Source organism: Rhinolophus hipposideros (genome assembly GCF_964194185.1).
Source record: "Rhinolophus hipposideros genome assembly, chromosome: 3".
Taxonomy (NCBI): Eukaryota; Metazoa; Chordata; class Mammalia; order Chiroptera; family Rhinolophidae; genus Rhinolophus; species Rhinolophus hipposideros.
In genome coordinates this window covers 88,815,857-88,838,874 of record NC_138049.1, presented here as the reverse complement: position 1 = coordinate 88,838,874, position 23,018 = coordinate 88,815,857, and the positions used below count along the sequence as shown (strand labels likewise).

Here is a 23,018-nt window from a genome sequence, read left to right as displayed (position 1 = left end):
GTAAGGATGGACTTCATTGAGGAAGTAACATTTCAGTGAAAACTTAAAGTGAAAAGTTACTTGAAAAAGGAGGAGAAAAAGCATTCTAAACAGAAGTGACAGCAAAAATTTCAGTGTGGGAGCAAATTTGGAATGTTCCAGGAATAGCAAGGAGGCAGTGGGCCTGGAACAGAGCAGGTAAAGGGGACAGAGCAAGAGGTGAAGCTAGAGACGAATTGGAAGAGGGGAGTTGGTACAGAGAATGACCCCTGGGTCAGTGTAAGTACTTGGCTTTTATTGCAAGAGAATTTGGGAGCCATTGGAAAGTTTTTGATAAGAGTGAAATTTCCTGACGTGTTTTGAAAGGATCATTGGGGCTCCATTAGAATACATTGAAAGGAGACAAAGGTGGGAGCAGGGATTCCAGTGGGGGAGCGCTTTGTAATAATCAGTAAGAGGTGATGGTGATGGTGGTAGCAGCAGACTTGCTGCAAAGTAGTCAGCTTAAAGGCACAGCTGAGAGAATTTCCTGGTGGTTCTGACGTGGGATTTGGAAGATCAAGGATGCCTCCGTGCCTGAACAACTGAAAAGAGACAGCTTCCATCCCCTCAGTTCAGGACTATGGCAGGGGTGTCAGAAGATGCAGCGGAGATCAGGAGTTAGTTTAGAATCTGTCCGATTAGAAATGTCATTTCGATATCCAAGTGATGATATGAGTAGGCATGACGTTCGGGGATCTCAAGCTCAAGAGAGAGTTCCGGGACACTTGTTACTATTTGTCTTGTTGATAATAGCCATTCTAACTGGCATGAGGTGATATCTCATTTTATTTGCATTTCTCTGATGATTAGTGATGGTGAACATACACTGTTGGTGGGAATGCTGATTGGTGCAGCCGCTATGGAAGGCAGTGTGGAGGTTCCTCAAAAAATTAAGAATAGAATCACTATATGACCCAGCAATCCCTCTCCTGGGTATATACCCAAAAAATCTTAAAACATTTATCCATAAAGACGTATATGCTCCAATGTTCATTGCAGCTTTATTTACAGTGACCAACACATGGAAACAACCAAAGTGTCCTTTGATAGACGAATGGATAAAGAAGTTGTGGTATATATACACAATGGAATACTATTCTGCCACAAGAAAAGATGAAATAGTACTATTTGCTACAACGTGGATGGATCTTGAGATTATAATGCTAAGTGAAATAAGTCAGACAAAAACAGTCGAGAACTAAATGATTTCACTGATATGTGGGATATAAAACTGAAAACAACAAAAGAACAAGACAAACAAATGAAGAAACAAAAACCTATAGACACAGTGGTTACCACAGGGTAAGGGGGGAGGGATGGTAGATGAGGGTAAAGGGTATCCAACATATGGTGATAGAAAGAGAACTGACTCTGGGTGGTGAACACACAATGTGATATATAGATGATGTAATACAGAATTGTACACCTGAAATCTATGTAACTTTACTAACAATCGTCACCCCAATAAACTTTAATTTAAAACAAAAGAGAGAGAGAGAGAGCTCTGGGCTGGAGATTACAGTTTGGAAGTCATGAGCATGGAGACAAATTTTTTTCATAAATTTGAAAAGATCATTTTGGGAAGTCAGCACATAATTTTCTCACTACATTTAATTTTCCATGTCTTTGAACTCTTTGTCTAACACAAGTTGTCAAGTGTTGACTATTGTGTGGGTCACCTCCTATCTATTCCCTCTGCCACTTCTCTAGTGCAATTATCTCTTGCCTGGTTAAGATTCACCTGCCTCCCTTGGATTTCCCAAGGCATCCTCACCCAAGTACCAGATCAATGTACTAAAGCACAGAGTGACTCCTCGAGGATGACACGTCACCTGATGAATTCAAGGACCAAGCGTTAACCTGCCCTCATAATCTAATCCCAGACTACTTGCCCAAACCTACAACTCACTAGTCCCCTTCACACACATGTTCTCTCCACTATTCCCATGGGCCCTTGTCTTAGTGTCTTGTGCATACTGAAATCCCTTTCCTCTGCACTCCTGAATGCCTGAACCCTGCCCATTCTTCATGACATGATACAGTCATCTACTTCTGCAGAATTCAATTGACTTCTACATACAGGTGCGCCATCTGAAGATAATCTTTCCCACCTCTGATTCCCCACTCTAAGATGCGGGCAAGAGCATGGCATGGGCAACATTTCCCAAAGTGAGGGCAGCAGGACAGATACCAGCCCCAAGGCAGAGTCTGAGAATAAAGGGTTCCATGGACAAAAAAGTTTGGGTAACCTTCATATAGTAGCTCTCTCTTAGCAATTTACATTGTGCATTCACATATTAAATGCTCTCAAAAGTCCTTTGGAAATATATATATATAAAACATTCTATGCAACTAGTTTCCCAAGGTTCTCCCATAGTACTTGGAGCTAGAGGCCTGGATGCTAGTTCCAATTAATCACCTGTCAGTGCTGGTTTTTCCCAGCCTCAGGCCCAGATTAGGCAATTGTGTATCCTAACATAGGTGTCATGTCCACAGGCCCAAGCAGGAAACCAGACTTCCCTACATCGATAGGGTAACGAGACATCCCAGTACTGGAACCTCCTAGACACTGTCACTAGCCTAGTAGGTTTTGACAGACATGCCCCTCTGGTTCCTAAAGATTAAATGGCTTACTTCCCCCACAGGGACTTATGGCCACATGGGCTATGAAACCAAATTACTACTGTGTGACCTTTTTCAGGTCTCCTTTCTTTATTGACCTCAGTTAACTTAACTCTCAAATGTGGGGGCTGGTCTAGATGATGTCCAACTTTCCATCTAACTGTGATGAATTGACTCTATGTGTCTCTCTTTGGAGCTTACCTACTTGCATACATGGCCTTTCTCCCCTACTATCCCCTAAAGGTGGGGTCTCTTTCCACATTGTTGGTTTATGTCCTTCAGAGTATGGCAGAGGATCTTGAACATGGTTAGAACTCAATAGATACATATACTGCATAAATATTTAAAGATGACTAGCATTTAAGCCTCAACAAATTCAAAATTCGTCTTTGAGGTAGTGAGAAAGTAAAAAAAAAAAAATCTAAGAAGTGAAGTGATCTGGTCAAAACAGCAAGCAGTACAGAGAAATAATCCGTATCATGTTCTAACAGAGCTCCTAGCAAACTAACACTGCCCAAGGCTGACACTTGGCATTTAAGCTGTGTGAGCTGCAGTTCTCAGTGGCTCACGAGTTAGACTCCTCACACCAACCCTGTTAAGGGGGGTACTATTCTTACCCCACTTTACAGATGAGAAAACTGAAGCACAGAGGGGTTAAGTAACTTGTGAAGTCCCTCAGATAGCAATGATAGCTTGGGATTTGGAAAGTTTAAATGAAGCAGCTTTCACAAAAAAATCTGGTATAGGGTGTGGCACATAACAGGCACCCAATAACTGTTCCAAATGAAAGAGACAAAAAGAGAAAAATCAGAGAACTGCTTTCATAATGAGAAAGGCACCTAAGGTAGGAGGTAGGTGCTCATGAAATTTTATTTTTATATGTGTACCATGAGAAGCCTGGAGAGTTGTAAAAGAGCCCTGATATATTTCCAAAGAGCCCTTAGCCTCTTATTTCAACTTGTGAAAACCCCTCGGGAGGCTATAGAATCTCTCATTGAGGACTTTCAAGAACACGTCTTAGAAGAGCCACTTGAAGGGAGTGGTTCAGATGATTTCAAAACAGATGAACTGAGGTAGAGAGGCTAGACCAAATGCTCTTGCAGTCCTTTTCAGTTCTAATTTTCATGAAATTTCCTCAGAAGCTGCAGATTTCCTCCTGCTCTCCCCCAGAACAGAGATGAACCGGATGGACCAGCAAACACTGCCATCCCACCAACTGAGGAGGGCTGAGTAATTTGGAAACCCTCCAGAAAGGCTTGGTTAAATTGTGGGCCATTTATTTCATGAAGAAATAAACCACAGAAAGCCTCTTTTAAACGTGCACACAGAAAATGCTGAGATTATCTGTTCAGAATTTGCTTTAAAAGAGCCCAGGCAGCACTCATTTATTTTTGAGAAAATATATGATTAACTATAGTTAACTATGAATTCAGATGTTGTGCATTAGACCAGCTCTTCAGAGTTTGAGAGCATTTAATATTATATATCGCTGCCATTTGGACTAAATTGTTTTTTTAATGTACACAATATTACAAATTTAATTTGAGCTGTTTGAATCAGTCTGTAAAAAAGATTTGATTATACCTGAGTGTTCTGGCCCCGGCTTTTCCGTATCTCAGTAATCTTGGCGGTAATTGGCTGATTAGGCGTCTCACACTCCATCTTTGCCTCAGTTTCCATGGTAATGTTACAGGAGCTATTATAGATGAGAACTTCATCTCTTTCCACTTTAGGGCTGAAACGAGAGGGGAGGTTAAATGGGGTGTCATCAATCTTAATGAAATGCAATTATTTTTACTCTTATTAATCATTGCAAGCCATTAGCTTGTGGCAACTACAGGCCACCATTTGTCAAATTTTGCAAATTTCTGTAATTTTGTTTCCATTCTTTTATTGTTTATTTGTTTTCCCTTTATCTGCACACCCTGCAATGAAAATGCACATGGTAAATATCTTTCACCGAGGCCTTTCTCTTTTCCAAATCTATGAAGAACATTAGCAAAAGCTTCTCCAAGTCCAAGTTAACAAGCAATGTGCAAACAATTCTTCCAGTTCCAAAAATGGAAGCAAATGTTGGGGAGAGGGCTATTTTTTTTCTTTTCCCCTTCCCTCTTCCTGTTCTTACTCACACTTAGTGTTGGGGGAGTGAATTGCCTGAATCCCCCCCAGGGCAGATGGAGAAATTGGAAAACCCACACAACTGGCTAACTGGTCCCTAATTCCAACTGTGAAAAAATGAGCTCATTTAGGCTTTCAATTCCCTCTCCCCAGCTGATGGCAATGAGGCTCTGTTGCTAGCAGTGGAACATTAACTTAGTAAATTAATTAAACTTACTTAACAGCCCAGACTAAGGAGATTCGATATATGTGCCAGTTATACTACCAGCCACTCACTTTAAACGTCCTCTTCCTTTAAGGAGAGAAGCCAGACTGCATTTAAAATGAAAAACAGCATTACAGGAAGTCTAACAATATGCAGTCTCGAGGAGATGAGAGCTTGGATATTACAGGATATTGTCCCCAACAGGTGTGATATTTATTCAACAATAATCCTGGCTTTAGGCATTGTTACAACTAACTCAAAGATTATTAGTAATAATAATGCATGATATTTTGTAGTTTTCAACAATTTCATATGCATGATCTCATTTCAGCCCGTAAAGTAGATAGAGGTGTAAAAAAATAATGTAACCCAAAGGGGATTTGCATAAAGTCAAACACTAAAGTATGGCAGCTCTGAGATTAGAACCCAGGTGTTCTGTCTCCTGGAGCAGTATTCTCAGGTTTTGAGATGCTGATTGAACATCAGCCATGAAGATGACAGATCCCATGAGAAGACCAGGAAGAGTGATGGAGAGGGCACAAGTTCACTGCTTGAGAAACTAACTACATCATGTCAAACTACAGCATCTTTTTTTCAAATCAATGTCAAAATGGTTGCTCCCACAATTTGCTAAAAATAATGAGCAGGATAACTACCACATCTACTTAATCTTCTTTATGCTAAAATATTCCCAGTATCTTATCCACCCAAGACATGGCATCCATACCCACTCTCCTCAAGACCTACTGTGGATTACCAGTATTTTAACATCACGCAACTCAAAACTGAATGCACACGGTTTGGGCTGACCATTGGGGTTGTGGTCTCGCTTTCTCTGAGCCCTCCCTCTCATGGCACCTAACACTGTGTTGGGTTGTAGCCCCCATGCTTAAATTAAGATGGGGTAAACTTGGTCTCAGAGCTCCAATTACCTGAGGATTTCACCACGCTGTATTTGTTCAGCTGATTTTCGGAGAAGCATTAACATGCAGAGGTTAGCCGTGGAAGCAGACCAGCTAGATTTGAGTCCCCCAAGCAGACACTTAACCATCTATAGGACACTGTGAATACATGATTCTGTATGCTTTCATTTCCATGTTTATAAAATGGAGTTCCTAATCACTGAATGCCTGTTACAGAGAGGTGTTGAGGGGATGGAGCCCAATGAAGCCTACAAAATGATTTGCACAGAATCTGGCACACATTAAAATGTCAGATAAAGGCAGTTCTTGTTATAGTTCTTGGTGGTAGTGGTGTTGGTGGTATTATTGTTAAAATGTAAATGTGGGAATTTACATTCATTATTGTTACATGTCATCTCACTGAAGTGGACCCATTGCTTAAATGCATTTTGAATCTGGAGCCTATAATGTAGCTCTAAATCCATTTAGCTGAGCCATCATCCCGGGGGTAGGTAAAGCCACAGGATAAATACAGCATTTGCTCCTGGTGTGTCAGTTGTACTCAAAGATTCAGAAAGAAGAAGCAAAGTAATTTAACTTTTAAATTTAAATGTAATATAATATTTAGATAAATATGGAAATATCATGAAATAGAACGCAAAATTCACATGGACTTTTTAAATAAAACACCTGACTTCCAAGCAACTTCAAGCTTGTGTCGCCACTTTGAGCTTTGCAGCTAGAAACTTTCTTTTGCTACGAGGGGTACAGAGCGTATTTAGAATAGTTTAAGAAGCTCTTCCTCAATGTTTCTGCCATAAATCACTTTTAAATCCATCAGAAAGGAAATAAAGTTGGTTTATCACACCATGACGTTCCTTGTGAATTGGTCCCCAGATAGTTACTTCTGTTTCTGAAGGCTCACAAACCATCTGATTAATAATTCATTGTAGAATATTGTCAAGGATAACACAAATTTTGTTGTCTAAATTTCCAGAATTACCCTTTTTCCCTTTTTAGGCAAGTGAAATATTTGCCCATCACCTCTCTCTCTGTCTATGCCCTCCTCTCATGTTCATTACCAGCAATAGATTATCAACTGAACAAGCAAGGTTTCTGTACTCAGTGTATGAGTGATCTGGAATACTAACTTGAACTCAAGGAAAGGAGTCGCCAACTTCCTTTACAACCTTCCTTGGTCTTGGGCTTCCATACTGTGAACAAGCCTTCTTCTGCCCTTTCTAGGCTCTTTGTCAACAAAGGTTAAAGTAAAATGGGGTAAGTGACTTCTTCCTTTTTTTGTTTGTCTGTAGCAATGCACTGTCCTCCCTAATCATGTTCTTCTTGCTCTGAAAGAGTTAAAACCCCTTTCTGTTAGCTTAGACTTCTTTATAAGCTTTAGCTCATATTTCTTTTTGTATTTGTCCCTGATTATCTTACCAGAGATTTTTTTCATTAAAAAGCCATCATCAAAATTAGCAGAACACCAGGGTATCAAAAATGGTCTAACATTTACAAAATGTCAGTTTCTTAATAGCTACTATTCCATGTTTTCTTCCACAATAATCCTATACATTGAGTTGTGCAGTGGTCAGATTTAAATATAAGTATAAACGTATGTGTATAGAGAGAGAGAGACATAGATATCTAGGTGGTATGGATGTGCATGCCCACACACGCACACAAATATTTATTGTGAGAGAACGTGGTCAAAAGTTGTGGTCCAAATGATAGCAAAGAGTTCTAGAACCTAAGATTCATGACCCCTAATGTATTCCTCTTTCAGTTGGTCTGATCAGATCCAAAAGTAAGCAGGTTGTCTTTCTGAATGTGTTCTCTAGGATAGGCAATAAAAACACTTGCAGTCATTCTGTCTCCCTCACTTAGTCTGAAATTGCTCCCTACGGCTCTGAAATCTCATTGATCGCACACAGCTCAGCTAAGGCTCTCATCACTGATACTGACCTCATGGCGTCATGCTAAGTACAGTGAGTCAGAGCCTTGGGTTCCAGTCCTGGCACTATGAAAGCTTGACTGTGTGACTTTGGAAAGATACTTAATTTGTTCTCAGAATAGAATCCGAACTCCTTGATATGGCCTTCAAGGCCTTACATACCTCCCCAAGCTCACCTAGAGCCATCTTTCTTCCTTCTCTCTCCACCGCCCTTCTGGCCCCTGACAGATCATAAAACTTGATGGGTGCTTTGCATTTTCTACTCCCACTGCCTGACTCATGGTAGTGACACTTTCTTCTCCTTAGCTCAGCATAAAAGACACTTCTTCAGAGAAGCCCTCTGAGCAAGTTGTGTAAAGTAGCCCCCATCATTTTCTATCAGTTTATAGCCCTTCTCACAACATGCGATTGTCTCGTTAATTGCCTGGCTTTCTCCTCTACCCTTCAGAGCAGGGACTTTGCTTCCTTATTCACCACGGAGTCACCAGCTCCTGACACAGTCCCCAGAACATAGTAGGGACTTTATAAATACTGGCTGGATGGTAGGATGGAGGAATGGATGAATGGATGGACTGAGCATATTTTTGGCATAGATCTACATGTCTACCTTTGCCAAATTATATCAAATCCATAGTCATAGTGGCTGGCAGGGGGACAAATCATGTAATGGAAGTGGGTTCCTTGCAAAGATACTTGAAGTATCTCTGGGTTCACACACATAATTTTAAAGGAACCAAGGTTAGGCATTTGGCACATGATTTTCTTAATGCCCCTTGTATAATTTATAGTATATTTTCTGGTTATTAAGTTAGAACATGTTCACTGAAAAAGATACCTAAAAACTCAATGACAAAAATAAATACGATCATTACTATAGCCACCTAGGAATAGGCACTATTAACATTTTAATACATCCTTCCAGACCTTTTTCTGATCACCTAGTATATGTATGTACAAATACAGATATTATTAGGATTAAATTGATTCAATATTTTGTGACCTGTGCCTTTCACTTCCCAATATATTGTAAGCATTTCCCTCTTTGGTTTAAATATTCTATAACATTATTTTTAAAGGCTTCTTAGTACATTTTCATTTGCTTGCATTCTTTATTATTCGACACATATCATTTTTTTATTATACCTAAACCTTCAAAGAACATGGTTTTCATAAATGTTACATATTTCTAACTGACTTTTGAAAATAAAACCCTAGAAGTAAAATTGCTGGGTCTCCTCAGTATGAAGAATTATAAGGTTATTAGTACATATTGTCAAAGTGTCCCATATAGATTGTACTAGTTATTTGCTTTCTCATTGGCAGTAAAGAGCAGTGCTGGTTTCCCTCACACTCAACACTGAGTCTAAACTTTGTTTCTTTAACTCACAGGGCACTTACTTCCATTCTTACTCAAGAAAACACACTCACGTTTGCCTGCTTCAATATCCAAAACATTGAGTAGCACCTTCGAAACGATATTCATGGGTAAGGGCATAACTTTTTTGTTGCTTGGTTTTGTTTTTAATGTATTTATTTGTTGTCAGGAAGATAAGTGCATAACTTTTAATGGGGTCTGAGGTTCAGTAGCCTCCGTCACCTCCTAGTGTATACCGGAAGGACTCAGAAGAACCCCAAAGGATGAGTTTTGGGAATCTACATAAAGTCCACAAATTCCATAGAACCAGGAATAGCTGACATGTACTTCTTGGTGCCCAGCAGCAATGAATTCTGAAATCCAGTCTCACCTGACTATGACCTCCAGGACCCCATTTCCTCTGTGACCTGAACAGGGATCATCACGCCCTTCTAGAAAGCAACCAGACGAGTGAGGCTTCTCTGACTACCGAGTTTCCCCGAAAATAAGACCTACTCTGAAAAGAAGCCCCAGTTAAGATCATCGGCCAGACGGACGCATTTAGTACATTATGACAATGTTCCAGAAGAAGATGACATGACTGTATTTGAATAAATGTAGATTGTTGTACATGGAAAAATAAGACATCCCCTGAAAATACACCCTAATGCACTTTTTGGAGCAAAAATTAATATAAGACCCAGTCTTATTTTCAGGGAAACACGGTAAACACACACCTCAGTGGCAAACATACTAAAACACATGCACATACTGTCTCAGTACATCGAAAAGTCAGACTGCCGTGAAAAGGACTGGTCATTTCTTTCATTCTGGGCCATTGGTCTTGTTGAGTTATTTATTTATTTATTTTTAATGGGAAAGTAGCTCTTCATTAAATAATTAGATATAACCACTCCACCCAGATAAGAAGTAAAGAAGGATGCAGGGCCATGTTAAGCATGAAAAAAAAAAAAAATCACACTGCATTGGAAAAGAAATGCTTGTGGAAATTAAGACCATCCAGAGTTACATGGTCACACTTTTTTTTTTTTTAATTTGTTTAGAAAAGGGAGTTTTACCTGGAAAGTAGTGGTATTTGTTTGTTTCTTAAGTTCAAAGACTCCTTATGAGCTTATGGCTTCTAAACCCTGGACCTATAGTAATTCTGCCTGCGCATCCCCCCTTCCTTTGAATAAACATTGTACAATCTGCTGGATTTCTCTATGACTTTTTTTTCATACTTGTGAATCTGTTTGGAAAGAAAAGAAAAAGGAAAGGGGGGAAAGAGCCTTCTGTTTTTCATAATGTCTAATCTTTTTCCCCATTGGCATTCACCAGATGTTGCTTTGGAGCAGAAGATAAATATTAAAATCTAAGCAAGAACAAAGCAGCCTGTTTACTGGGCAGATTTTTCAGATGTTCTCTTGAACACTTGAAAAGACAGGAGATGCTTTGATATGCAGGCTGGCTGGAATCCACAGTGGAATGGTCCCACATCCTCCCAGCCTCTAGTTCCTGCTGCCTCCACCAGTCCATTGGCCATGCATTCGAGGGGAAGGGCAGGGAGGGCAACTACAGGATTACCTGATGAAAAGGCCTGAGAACGATGGAAAGACTGACTCTGTCCAGTGATCTGGTGCAAAGTGGCATTGGATACTTTCCTCACAGATGTAGAGGTAAGGCCATGAGTCAGGCAGTCTCTGTGTCCCCACGGTGACAGTCAAATCACATTGCACATAGGTTCGGCTGGAGGTTTCACAGCTCTCCTCCTCAGGCTTCAGGTCACACAGGGAAGCCAAGGACACTGCAGGAAACATCACCATGAGGTTAGGTAATAACCACGGAAAGAACTGAAGGCCTCACATTGTTACATAAATGAAGTTCTTGTGTTGTCCTTTGACTAATAGGAAAACAATCAATTTACTTTTAAAAAAATGTATTATGTGCACATAATACATACAGAAGACTATAAGTAACATGTTTTGTAAAATATGAATTATTATAATAAGAAAACTTCATGTGAGTCTGCCAGCCAACAAAAGATCTAAAAGAGTTGCGGTACTCTCGAATCCGTACACTCCTCACCAAGTGCTCAGAAACAGCATCCTCTCAGAACGCCTTCCTCCTTCTCAGAAAAAACCACTTGCATTTTTAAAATAGTTGTCTCACATGGCTTTGTATTTGTAAAACAAGAGATTGTTGGGTTTCCTTTCTTTAAAATTGTATAAAATAGAATACATGACATATTAGTCTTGACCTGATTTTTTCACTCAATATTATATTTCCAAGAATTATCCATGTTACCACATGTTGCCATTGTTCCATACTGCATTGTATGAACATACGATACTATATTTATCTTTTTTCTTACCAATGGACTTTTGGACATTTCCCAGTTTTTGCTACTACAAACATGTACAAAATTTTCTCTATGGCATATGCTTTTAAATTGCTTATTTATAGGGTAGGTACAAGGTCAACTTTACAAGATAGAGCCATATTATTTTCAAAGTGGTTGTATCACGTTACATTCCTACCAGCTATATATATCAGTCCCCATTTCTCCACGTAATTTTCAGCACTTAGGAGTATCTGCCTGTTAATGTTGGCCAATCCAGTGCATATACAATTCCATCTCATTGTGGCCTTAAACTGTGTTTTCATCAACACTTTTTAGATCAAACTTTTTATGTGTTTAGTAATAACTCATGTTTCCTTTCCTATGAAATTCCTATTTCTGTCACTTGCCCTTTTTTTTTCTATTGGAAAGTTTGCCTTTTTCTTCTTGATTTGTGTTTTTTATATATTCTGGGTACTAATCCTGTAGAGGTAACATGGTTACGGATATCTTCTCCAGGTTTGGGACTAGACTTTCATTCTCTTTATGGGATCTCTTGATTAAAAGAAGTTCTTAATTTGAAGCCCTTCGACCCTTATGCCATTTCTTTATCGGTCATGAGATACAATGTTAAATTCATCAACAAGGCAGACTGGCAGTAACCTTCAACAGGAAGATAAACAAGTCTGTATGTGAGATGGTATTGGAGCATTTCTGTCTGAAAACGTTAATAAAATAAAAAAGAAATAAGAAAACATTGGGAGCTTGAACCTAAGCCCTACCTGCATCACAGTGCTGCATGCAGCAAAGGACAAGTATGACAAGTAGACATGAGAGGGTTTGCAGTTACTCAATCACACACAAATTGTTGTTGCTGCTATATATTCCAAAGCATCTGCCACACAGTAGGTTCTCTGCGAATATGTTCTAAATGAATTATAGCAATTAACATATCTGACAAGTAAGACTCTCAAATGGATAGATGAAACATAAGAACTTTCCAGTTAGTAAGCCCTAGGGCAAATAAAAACAGGCTCAACACCTATAAAATAATGAACTCATTATGGGTGATTAGGTAGATGCAAATTGACAAGGTGGATTATGAAAAGTACCCAGGGCTGGGATCAGAATCCATGGATTTTACTCAAGGTTCTGCCACTAAATAGCTGTGTGACCTTAATCACTTTAGCTTTTCATGCCTCACGGAAATGTTAGTTTCCATGAAAAAGTCACGTGGTATAATTCAAGGTATAAATGCAAGAAATCCAAAGATCAAAGATCTTTCTGATTTTATAAACACAAAGTATTAGCTGAACGTAACAGGATGTTTTAGCAATCTATCATGTGAAAAAGTAAAATTCTTTTTTTGTTGTTAGAAGCAGAGTTTTGGGGAAAGGTAAAGATAGATGGCACCAAAAGCAGCAGCAGAACTTTTTTAGAACAGCACATTTAACACCCCTGCCCCACTGATGAAAAGAAAACACATTTGTATTGTGGTATCAGAACAAGCAAAACAATAATTAGGAAAGTTTGAGTTCTAGGCTATCATCTGCATCCCAGAATGTGAAGCATTGCTTTCTTCATTGTACAAAGTCAAACTAAAAAATAAAACTCAAAGCAAGGGTCAGAATTCAAAGTGACCTTAGCAAATTAGAGAAGTTAAGAGAAATAAACAAAAGACCAAATGAAAATAGTAAGGCAGTAAACCACAGAAGAAATAAAGAAATCATATAAATATGAGGACAGTCCAGCTGTGCACAGTCATGTTAGAAAGAAAGAGAGAGAGAGAGAGAGAGAGAGAGAGAGAGAGAAAGAAGAAAGAAAAACTTGGAATAATAGGTAACAGAGATTATAAACCAGCAAGACAGCAGTGTAATTTTAAAAACAAATATGAGGGGCAGCCGGATGGCTCAGTTGGTTAGAGCATGAGCTCTTAACAACAGGTTTGCCAGTTTGATTCCCACATGGGCCAGTGAGCTGCGCCCTCCACAACTAGATTGAAGACTAGATTGAATGAGCTGCCACTGAGCTGCCAGAGGGGTGGCTCAGTTGGTTAGAAAGCCAGCTCTTAACAACAGTGTTGCTGGTTCGATTTCCACATGGGATGATGGGCTGTGCCCCCTGTAACAAAGATTGAAAACAGCGACTGGACTTGGAGCTGAGCTGCGCCCTCCACAACTAGATTGAAGGACAATGACTTGGAGCTGATGGGCCCTGGAGAAACACACTGTTCCTCCAATAAAAATTTAAAAAAACAAAAAACAAATATGAGACCAGATTATTAGGTTGGTGCAAAAGTAAGTGCGGTTTTTTGCAATTATTTTTAACCTTTTAAAGCGCAATTACTTTTGCAACAACCTAATATCTTATATGCAAGGCATTTTATGACGCTATCCAATATGGCCAGAACTTGCTTACACAGAGGAGCTACCTAGTTTTGGGCTTCAAATTAGGAAAGAATATCAGAATTCAGAGAGGGTTCAGAAGAGATATACCCAAATGGTAAAAACCAGTTCGTCTCCATCTTTAGACATTATAATTGAAAGACTTTTTTTAAAAATGAAAAAGGAAAATAAGTCTATCCATTTCCCTAAACTAAGCAGCTCTTGCACAATCAATGAGTGTTTGGTGACATCTAGTGGCAATGGTAAGAGTTACAGCTCCCAACTTTCCTCTTAAAAATCACAGAATGTTAAGAAGTCCTGTTCTAAAACTTAATCAAATCTTTTAAAACATAATAATTTATATTATTCCACTCCTAGGAGTTATCAAACTTCCAATACCACAATTAACTGACCCTAAAACCTCAGTTTTTACAAGATTTTTATCTTGTACTTCCAGTTAAAATTAATTGTCTTGAAATAATACGAAGAGGCTTAAAAAGTTAATTTAAGCAGTGTATATGTGAAAGCCTTTAAAAAAAAAACTGTAGCAGTATTAGGTAACTATTAGAACCTAATTGTGGAGTCTTGGTTTACTGTTGCCATGGTTTCCTAACTCCTTCATTATTCTTTCATCAAGCATTAACTTTGCTCATACACTGGGGCAGCACTCTTCTATGCACAGGAGGTAAAGTGAAGAATGAAAACAGACAACATCTTGGACTTAAATCTTTTACTGTCTTAAGTTTCCTGTTATGGAACTTTTTCCTTAAATTTACTGGGTTACCTACTGTGGAATTTTAAATGGAATAATTTCTCTTTCACAATGTTCTGCTTATATATGATGATAATATAATAGAACTCAATTGCTAGTATTTTAAACAACAATTATTTCTCCTCCTTCTCTTTCTCCCCCTCCTTCTCATCCTCTTCCTTCATGTCCAAAACAATCCAATGTAAACTACCATCACAATAGTATTATCCATCATGGAATTTTTGTCCAAGCTCAGGTGAAGTGATACCCTGTAAATCCTTCACCCACATTCAAGTTGCAAACACATATTAGGCATATAACTTAAAGCACTGTACAGAAAGCATGTGTGCAAATGGTTTTCAAGGATACAGGTACAAAATCTGTGATTATGCAAACAAGATAAGAACCTGACTATGCTGTTCCTGTAGTAATAATGGCAATTTCTTCCCTTTGACTTGTCTTTTTCTCTGACGCTCAATGGGTAATTATCTTGTGTTACATGGCACTATCAAAGTTTCACACCTTTTCTAAGAAGCTAAAAACAATGAGAAATCATAATGTTTTACTGAGTAAGGGCTCAAATAATTACCTGAACGTTACAGAATCAGAGGACAATAGGCTCTTTTGCCTATAATAAGAATACAAGAACTGAACACATTAGGCAAATATGCAAGACAAATCTAGATTGATGATCTAATCCCTTCACTAGTACCGTCAGTAAGCAGATGTTTTCAGCAGCCCCACCCCAGAACAAGACCAAGAGACTGTTTTCTCCACGGTGTCTAAAGCTAGCCTTGAAACCAATATTCAGAACTCAGAATTACTTTCTCCATCATTATAGGACTACAATCAAGAACAGAGGTGATAAATTTTTTGTTGCCATTAATATAACAAAAGAGATGAACCATTTTAACAGGTGGTCCCTCATTCTAACTACCATTTCAGATGGGGAGAAGAGAAATTCTTTCCCCAGGAACACATAGTAAAATTAGGAATCGGTACAACATTAATTACAAAAATGGAGTTAACCAAAGAATATTATTTTCATATCTACTCTTCAAAGAAAGAAATATGACATTTTTACTGACCATCCAGGGGAAGAACCAAACAGCTGAAGGCAGACACTGTAGCGTTAGCCAAGACTTGGCAGGGAGCACCACACACAGCAGCTGAGACGTTCCCTGGAGAAAATCCTTCTCCAAACACGTGCACAAGTCTTCCACCCAGGCAGCCTTTAAGAGAAAACGACAAGTTCATGATCATAGAGGCAAATCTCTCTTTCTTTACTTAACCCAAAATTCAAATCCATGCTTCTTTGCTGCCTATCATTCTTTTTATGCCCTCCAGATGCCATACAACTGGCTTTAGGTCCCTGATATCCTCAGTTTATTCTCATTTAGCTCTAAACTCCAGAGCCATAGTCCTTGTTTGTAAGATCCCAATCATATTCAACAATCTACTAAAAATATAATTTTTATAAGGAAAAGTAATGCTTATTTATAGTTGTTAAATTTTTTATACAAAAAAATATAAAATTAAAGTAGAAGTTTCCCTAATCGGCTATCTAACGACCCAGAGGTAGCCATGTATGGAGTGTTTTGTAAATCCTTCCAGAATTTTCTAAGCATACGTATTTTCATACAAAGAGATCTCTCTATACATATTCTTCTACAAGAATATGGTTTTTAAAGACATAGTATAGACACTTTTCCAAATATATATATATATACATATATATATATATGCCTAACTCATCATTTTAATAGCTACTTAGAATTCCATTATATGATTATGCCATAATCTATTTAGTTATTTTCCTATTGATTGATACTTTTATTATTTATCCTGTCTATTTTATTCAAATACGTGCAATGAACAGTACACATATTTAAATAAAACTGTTGCAAATGCTGAGAAGTAGAATTTCTACGTCAAGGGAAATGTAAATGTAATTTTGATGAATACTGTCATATTTCTCTTCAAAATAATGTTGCACCATTTTACACTCCTATCAGCACTGTATGAGAGTGCCTGTCTCTGATGGTAAAATGTATGACAATTCTTAACAAATAACAGATTTTGCTTTGGTCTGAGACCCAATAAACGTAACTGTTACTAGGACACTCAGATATGTGGCATGTGGCAATGTCTAGTCCACAGTGAGATAGAGTTCCCGTTTCTACTGCCTTCATATCAAGTGTAGGTGGTACTGAGACAGTCACCTGACAAACTCAAGAGTAACGCTTGGCTTAACGGTACATTTTATACCCCTGCGTTCTCACTATAAAAGTGATGGATATTAGAGAGTAAAAGAGGAACTAGGGATGATCCAGCCCAAACCCCTTTATTAAATAAGGAACCTGAGGCTTAGAAAGTTAGCCAACTAAGTCACTGACAGACCGGGGACCAAAATTCTGATCCTTGTAGCATTCCACCCAGCTGAAGCCAGACAAATTTGTTCTAAGAAAATGTCTTGCTAGTACTTCATCAGTCTAAGGTTCAGCTCCCATAATTTCCTGTATACTTTGTGCATCACAATCAAATTTGAGCTATCTCAAGTGCATTAAGGCCTTAAATAAACAGAAACCGAAACCATCATTGCAAGAAAAGGCAAGGCAAACTCCAGTATATCTAAAAGGAGAAAAAAGTTCAACCAATGTATTCTATTCCATTCAATTATTTGTGGAGTATGAATTCATCTGTGAAATATTACAAAATGATAAAAATTAATCATATTTAATAAGTTTAAAATAATTTAAATTGACACATAGGTCTAAAAATAAGTGAAGGCATTTACGTTCTACTTAAATGATCAAATCGTGAGCTCTTATAAATGGTATTATTTAATTTAAGACACCAATTAAATTGCTTTAATTCATCAGATTAAAACACAATCACACACTTAAAGAATATGCACAATTCCCTTATTAAAAAACAAAGCCTCATACATGGCACATGAAAAAGACAAGTTTCAGGAGGAAATTGAGACTGTAAGAGGCCAATCAGGCTTCCCTCTCCTTCAGATTAATGTTGATTGCCCACCTTTTAGAGTAGTGAGAATAGCTATTACTGTGTTTCCCAAAAAAAAACCTAACCAGACCATCAGTTCTAATGTGTCTTTTGGAGCAAAAATTAATATAAGACCCGATCTTATTTTAATATAATATAAGACGGGGTATAATATAATAATATAATATAATATAATATAATATAATATAATATAATATAATATCAGGTATAATATAATATCAGGTATAATACAATATAATATCAGGCAAAATACAATATAATATCAGGTATAATACAATACAATATCAGGTATAATACAATACAATATCAGGTAAAATACAATATAACATCAGGTATAATATAATATCAGGTATAATATAATATCAGGTATAATATAATATCAGGTATAATATACTATAATATCAGGTATAATATAATATAATGTCAAGTATAATATAATATAATACAATACAATATAATATAATATTGTATATATAATATATACATATATAATATTATTATATAATATTATATATATTATATTATAATATTAATTTTTGCTCCAAAAGATGCATTAGAGCTGATGGTCCGGCTAGGTCTTATTTTCGGGGAGACACGGTAGTCCACTCACATAAAGAAAGTGCTCTGTCTTCTTTGCTTGACTTACCGAAGTTCTCAGCCACTGCTGTAACAGTAGCTCTCGATGTGAACACCAGGAGAGATGAGGCCCACCCTCTGACGCAGTCGTAACCTGTGACTTGGTACTCCCCGGCAGGAAGGAATGGGACCACACACTGGAGAACTGTGCAGTTGCCAGTGACACCCACACAGGGTGACATCCCAATAAAAATGTCCACATTCACAGCTCCTGAGATCTGGGCCACCACAAAGGTTAAGATGTCATCAGTGTGAGAAACAGAGAGCAGTTGTGGGGTGAACGTGTTGCTGTAGCCAATGACTCCCATCTGGTGTGAAAGTCCGTCAATCTCTATGTCCAGGACCACAGAGCCGTTCCCTGCAGGAACGATGCACTGGATGAGCTCAGTGCTGATGTTCACTGTCAGGCAGGCCTGCTGGCCAAGGTAGACTAACGTGCTGTTCTGTCCTCTCAGGGCTGTGCCCTCTATGGTCAAGAGGCTTCCCCCATGTATGCTGACGTTCTTGGGGAAATAATGAAACACCTGAGGCGAAACATAGAAGTGTCTGGAAGCATTACCAAAACATGCATATCCATATCTTGTATGAAATACTGACAGGTAATGGAGTCCTGGGTTCAAGTCATTTATCCAGCATGCCATGTGGCTCGCATTAAAGAAAGTTACAATGCAAGGAAGATAGTCATCCAAATACACCATTGGTTCATCCGCTGTGGGGCCCAGCCTCTGACCTCTAATCAGCACTGTAGTCAAAGACCCACTGACATTAGTGGTCAAGGCATCCACTACAGGAGTTGTCTCTTCCCTCAAGAAGAAAGTGCAATTCCCCTGACACTCACTGGGTAGCCCATTGACCAGGACTGTGGCATTCAGAGTGAAGAAAGTGCCGGGCAAGGTGTCACCCACCAGGCTAATCTGGCAGAGGACAGTCTGGTCCCCCAAGCTCAAAATCACACAAGTAAAAGGACCCGAAAGATCAACCTGAACTGACCTCCTCCTAGAGTTGAGAGCGAACCCCCTCACAGTGAGTACTGTCCCTCCACAAGCAGACCCCTGTGTTGGGAAGATGGCTGTGATCTGAGGCGTCACCACAAATTGCTGGGGCACTGCAGACATGTTAGCAAACCCCATCTGCCTCTGACGTACTTGAAGAGGATAGACACCTGCCTCCAAACTGTGAAGAGGAAAGGAGCACCCAAACAGGCTCATGTTGCTGCTGAAGGACCGTGTCTGAAGATGGCAGTTCAAGCCCCCCAGGAGAATCACTGAGTTGGAGAGGTTATTTCCTTCCACAATGAATCTCAGGCTGCTATTCGTGATTTCTCCTCGCACAGCAGTGACCACTGGTGTTGTGGCCACCTCATAGGTGAAGGTAAAGTCCTTCCCCACCAAGCTTGGTGCAGGTCCTGGGGTGAAGGATACGTTGCCAGCCCAGACCTCCACGGGGGCTGGGACAGTGAGAATGTCTGCCTCAGGCAGCAGGGAGGCAGGTGGGGTCTCACACCAGATGTTCGTCTCCGTTGAGTTCACAATGTCACAGGACCGATTGCCCACAAGCACCCAAACTAAAGCTGGCTCCCTGCTGAACCCCCTTCCTGAGATGCTGATGATGGTTCCACCTAAAACACGAATATGAAAAACAAAACTTAAAAGCTGGTGTTCAGTACTAGAAACTCACACACTTGGGTAAGCCCCAGAGCAGTTAAGTGGAGGATGGGGTTAGTGAAACCTCAACTATTTCACCTCACCTTATCAATATTAAATTTGTGATCATTTTGACAGGAGTCAGATGGGCTGAAATTCACATAATAGTCAAACTAAATTGTTATATAGGAAGGATGTTTATAATATTTAAGACAAAATTTTCAAGTATATTGATAGATCCTAGAAGCCACTACTTCTATCCACTTATACACTAATGAAAAATCAAATTTCTTGAAGTATTCTTGTCATCTGCTCTGTTATCGGATATAGTAGTTTATATTATTATATATTGTGTAGAGACTATATGTATATTTTTATATACATCTATACAATTCATACATTAATAAAAATCAAATTCCTTAATTTTCTTATCTACCTGACATGTTGTTTCATATTATTCTATGTATTATTATGTGGAGTATATGTATATCATTCTACATATTCAACTTACACACTAATGAAAATTCAACTTTGTTGAAGCCTTCTATTTACCCTTTATATTATTCTGTATAATATTCCAATATTCCAAATATTACGTAGTTGCATATGTGTGTGTATAGATATATAGATATTTGTATGACATACCAAGCGCCACTGAAATACTGAAACACGCTTGTGAATTTACTGCTATATTCATAGACTTTGTCTCACACTCTAGCTGAGAGACAATGAAACCCATCTTCAGGACAGGTTGGAGCAACATACCCCACATCATTCCTAAACCCGTGGGATAGCCAGCACCTTTAAAAGGGATTTTACTATACTCAAAAAGGATACTGTGCTATTTCATACACTATCAAATGATTATTCACACTCAAGTATATAGCTTTCAATTTTTTTCTGAAAATGAATAGTTTTCTAGAGTTCTCTATTTGCCTTGTCCTTACAACGCCCATACTGGCATTTGGACTTCTGACTTCTTCTGGGTCCTTCATCTGCATTCCCAGAGGAAAATGAAGACACCAAACCTCATTCCTCCTCTCCTTGCACATGTAGTATCTAAAAGAATAATGCAGGAAGCTCTTTCCTATTTCTCTAACATCCACTCGAGATGTGCTAGCCATTAGATGTTTCAGCCTCTTTCTATTACAAAAGGAAATATCTCCTTTTCATAAAAATTCTATAATTTCCTGAGCTTACTGAGCTAAAGAATCCCCAAGTTTTCATACCCTTCAAAGTACACCACCCAGTTCCTGGAGCAGAAGGAAAACTTTTCTCCCTGCTGCCCATTTCTAACCTCACCGGTTAGTTAATCCAGGAAGAGAATCTGAATATCCAGCAAGTAGACTCGCGGGGTAAATGACACCAGTCACATCAGAGCCACTCACCCAGAAAGGATCCACAGCAAGGCTCAATGCTGAAAACTTCTGTGATGTACAGGATGTGGAGATCGACCCTACAGAAAACGGGGAGATTGCCAAGAAATCACTGAGAGAGTTAGAAGAAGAGAAAGGAAGGAGGAAGACAGAAGAGGTGAGGTGTATGTATTTGGGGAAGAAGACGAGAGCAGTGATGGAGAGCATGCATAAATATGCTGCCTAACAGAGAAGAAAAGAAATAGTGGGCAAAAGATTTGTGTGGGACATTTTCCTGGACCAGTAACATATGGTGGCATCAGTCCCATACCGTTTAGCTAACTTTCTGGAATGAGAAGATGGAACTTGTAGAGAAATGCTGCACAGAAGGGCTTCAGGACTAAGAGGATATAAATAGGGCTTGTGTAATAATTGTAAGCCATTTATTCAAAGCCCAAGATAATCTTATTAAAGGTTTTATTTAGTTACAGACCTTTATTAAAGCACACTCTTCCCCCTTCACATATAGATACCCACTCCACACCTACCCCAACCCAAAGCCATGACATCTTAATTCCAGAAAGTTCTTTGTTCCCCAACTGGTAAGCCGAATATTTCCCCTGAATTGCTCTTGAGAGTGAACTGTCCCGTACAGTCTCTATGACCTGTTTAAATTTTATGATTCTCATGTTTATCCCCTGACTTCAGAAGAAGAAAAAAATTTAGACCTAACTCAAAACTAGAATTCCTCAATCGAATCACTAGACCATCAAACAGACCTAAAACCAATGGCAAGTGTCCCCCTTACCCTTCTGATTGAATGTTGACCCCATTGATGGAGACTGAGATTCTATGGAGGCCAGCTGGCAGCGGGGGCAGCACCACCTCCAAACCCTGCACCGTCTTTGCATGAACCCAAGCCGACGTATCCTGGATGTGGACTTCCACATCCAAATCTTCATAGTCCCCCGGCAGCGCCATTCCAATGAAAAGAGTCTCACCTCCTGTGTTGAAAAGAATTCATTAGCCTCTGTCGGGGGTTTCTGGCTTCAACCACCCATCCAATTCTAAAATGATCTCTTACAATTAAGTACGTGGTCAGCCCTGTGCCTAATACCCTAATTAAGAGTTTTAATGCAAACCTAATTTTTTTCATGAAACTTCTAACAATTCTTTTAATAGAGCTACGGCCTATAATCTCAAGACCATAAAAAAGCAAGTATATCGGGACAATTGTACTCAAGAGGCACACTAATTTATCTTCATGCAAAGGCAAGTCGAGAAGTCTTTTTGAGGGCTGATGGTCTCCATAAGCAACAAATAGCACCCCATGTCCTTATTTTTTAACATCCACATGTCTACTGATAGAAGTTTAAAGTTATAGCTGCAGGGTGCACTGAACCTAATAGTAATGTTGCATATGAGTATAATACTCCATAGTTTATAGACCATTTTCACATACGTTATCCCATTCGATCCTCATACTATCCTGATGACATATACAAGGCAGTTAGTAGGACCGACATTTAGCTTTTGAGGAAACTAAGGTTTAGCAGCGAAAGCCTCATTGCTAATTAATGGAAATGTCAATGCCTGAACCCAGTCTTCTCTTATATTTCAATACCTTTTTAGTTTAATTAGCAACTCTACTAAAACATTATATATTTTATAAACACTCTAACTCAATTTCTTTTACCTTAAATAT

At 38.8% G+C, this 23,018-nt stretch overlaps 1 protein-coding gene across 1 annotated transcript in view; it reads right to left on the bottom strand.

Moving 5' to 3' along the window:
* The window catches only part of PKHD1 (PKHD1 ciliary IPT domain containing fibrocystin/polyductin), a 442,189-nt gene that overhangs the window by 358,226 nt on the left and 60,945 nt on the right, over positions 1 to 23,018 (bottom strand). The window contains exons 30-35 of the mRNA XM_081044785.1: positions 22,122 to 22,317; positions 21,347 to 21,414; positions 18,326 to 19,933; positions 15,738 to 15,881; positions 10,761 to 10,980; positions 4,228 to 4,378 (exon numbers count right to left, since the gene is read on the bottom strand). Coding sequence (XP_080900911.1) covers positions 4,228 to 4,378; positions 10,761 to 10,980; positions 15,738 to 15,881; positions 18,326 to 19,933; positions 21,347 to 21,414; positions 22,122 to 22,317 — 2,387 coding nt within the window. The remainder of the gene's footprint in view (positions 1 to 4,227; positions 4,379 to 10,760; positions 10,981 to 15,737; positions 15,882 to 18,325; positions 19,934 to 21,346; positions 21,415 to 22,121; positions 22,318 to 23,018) is intronic.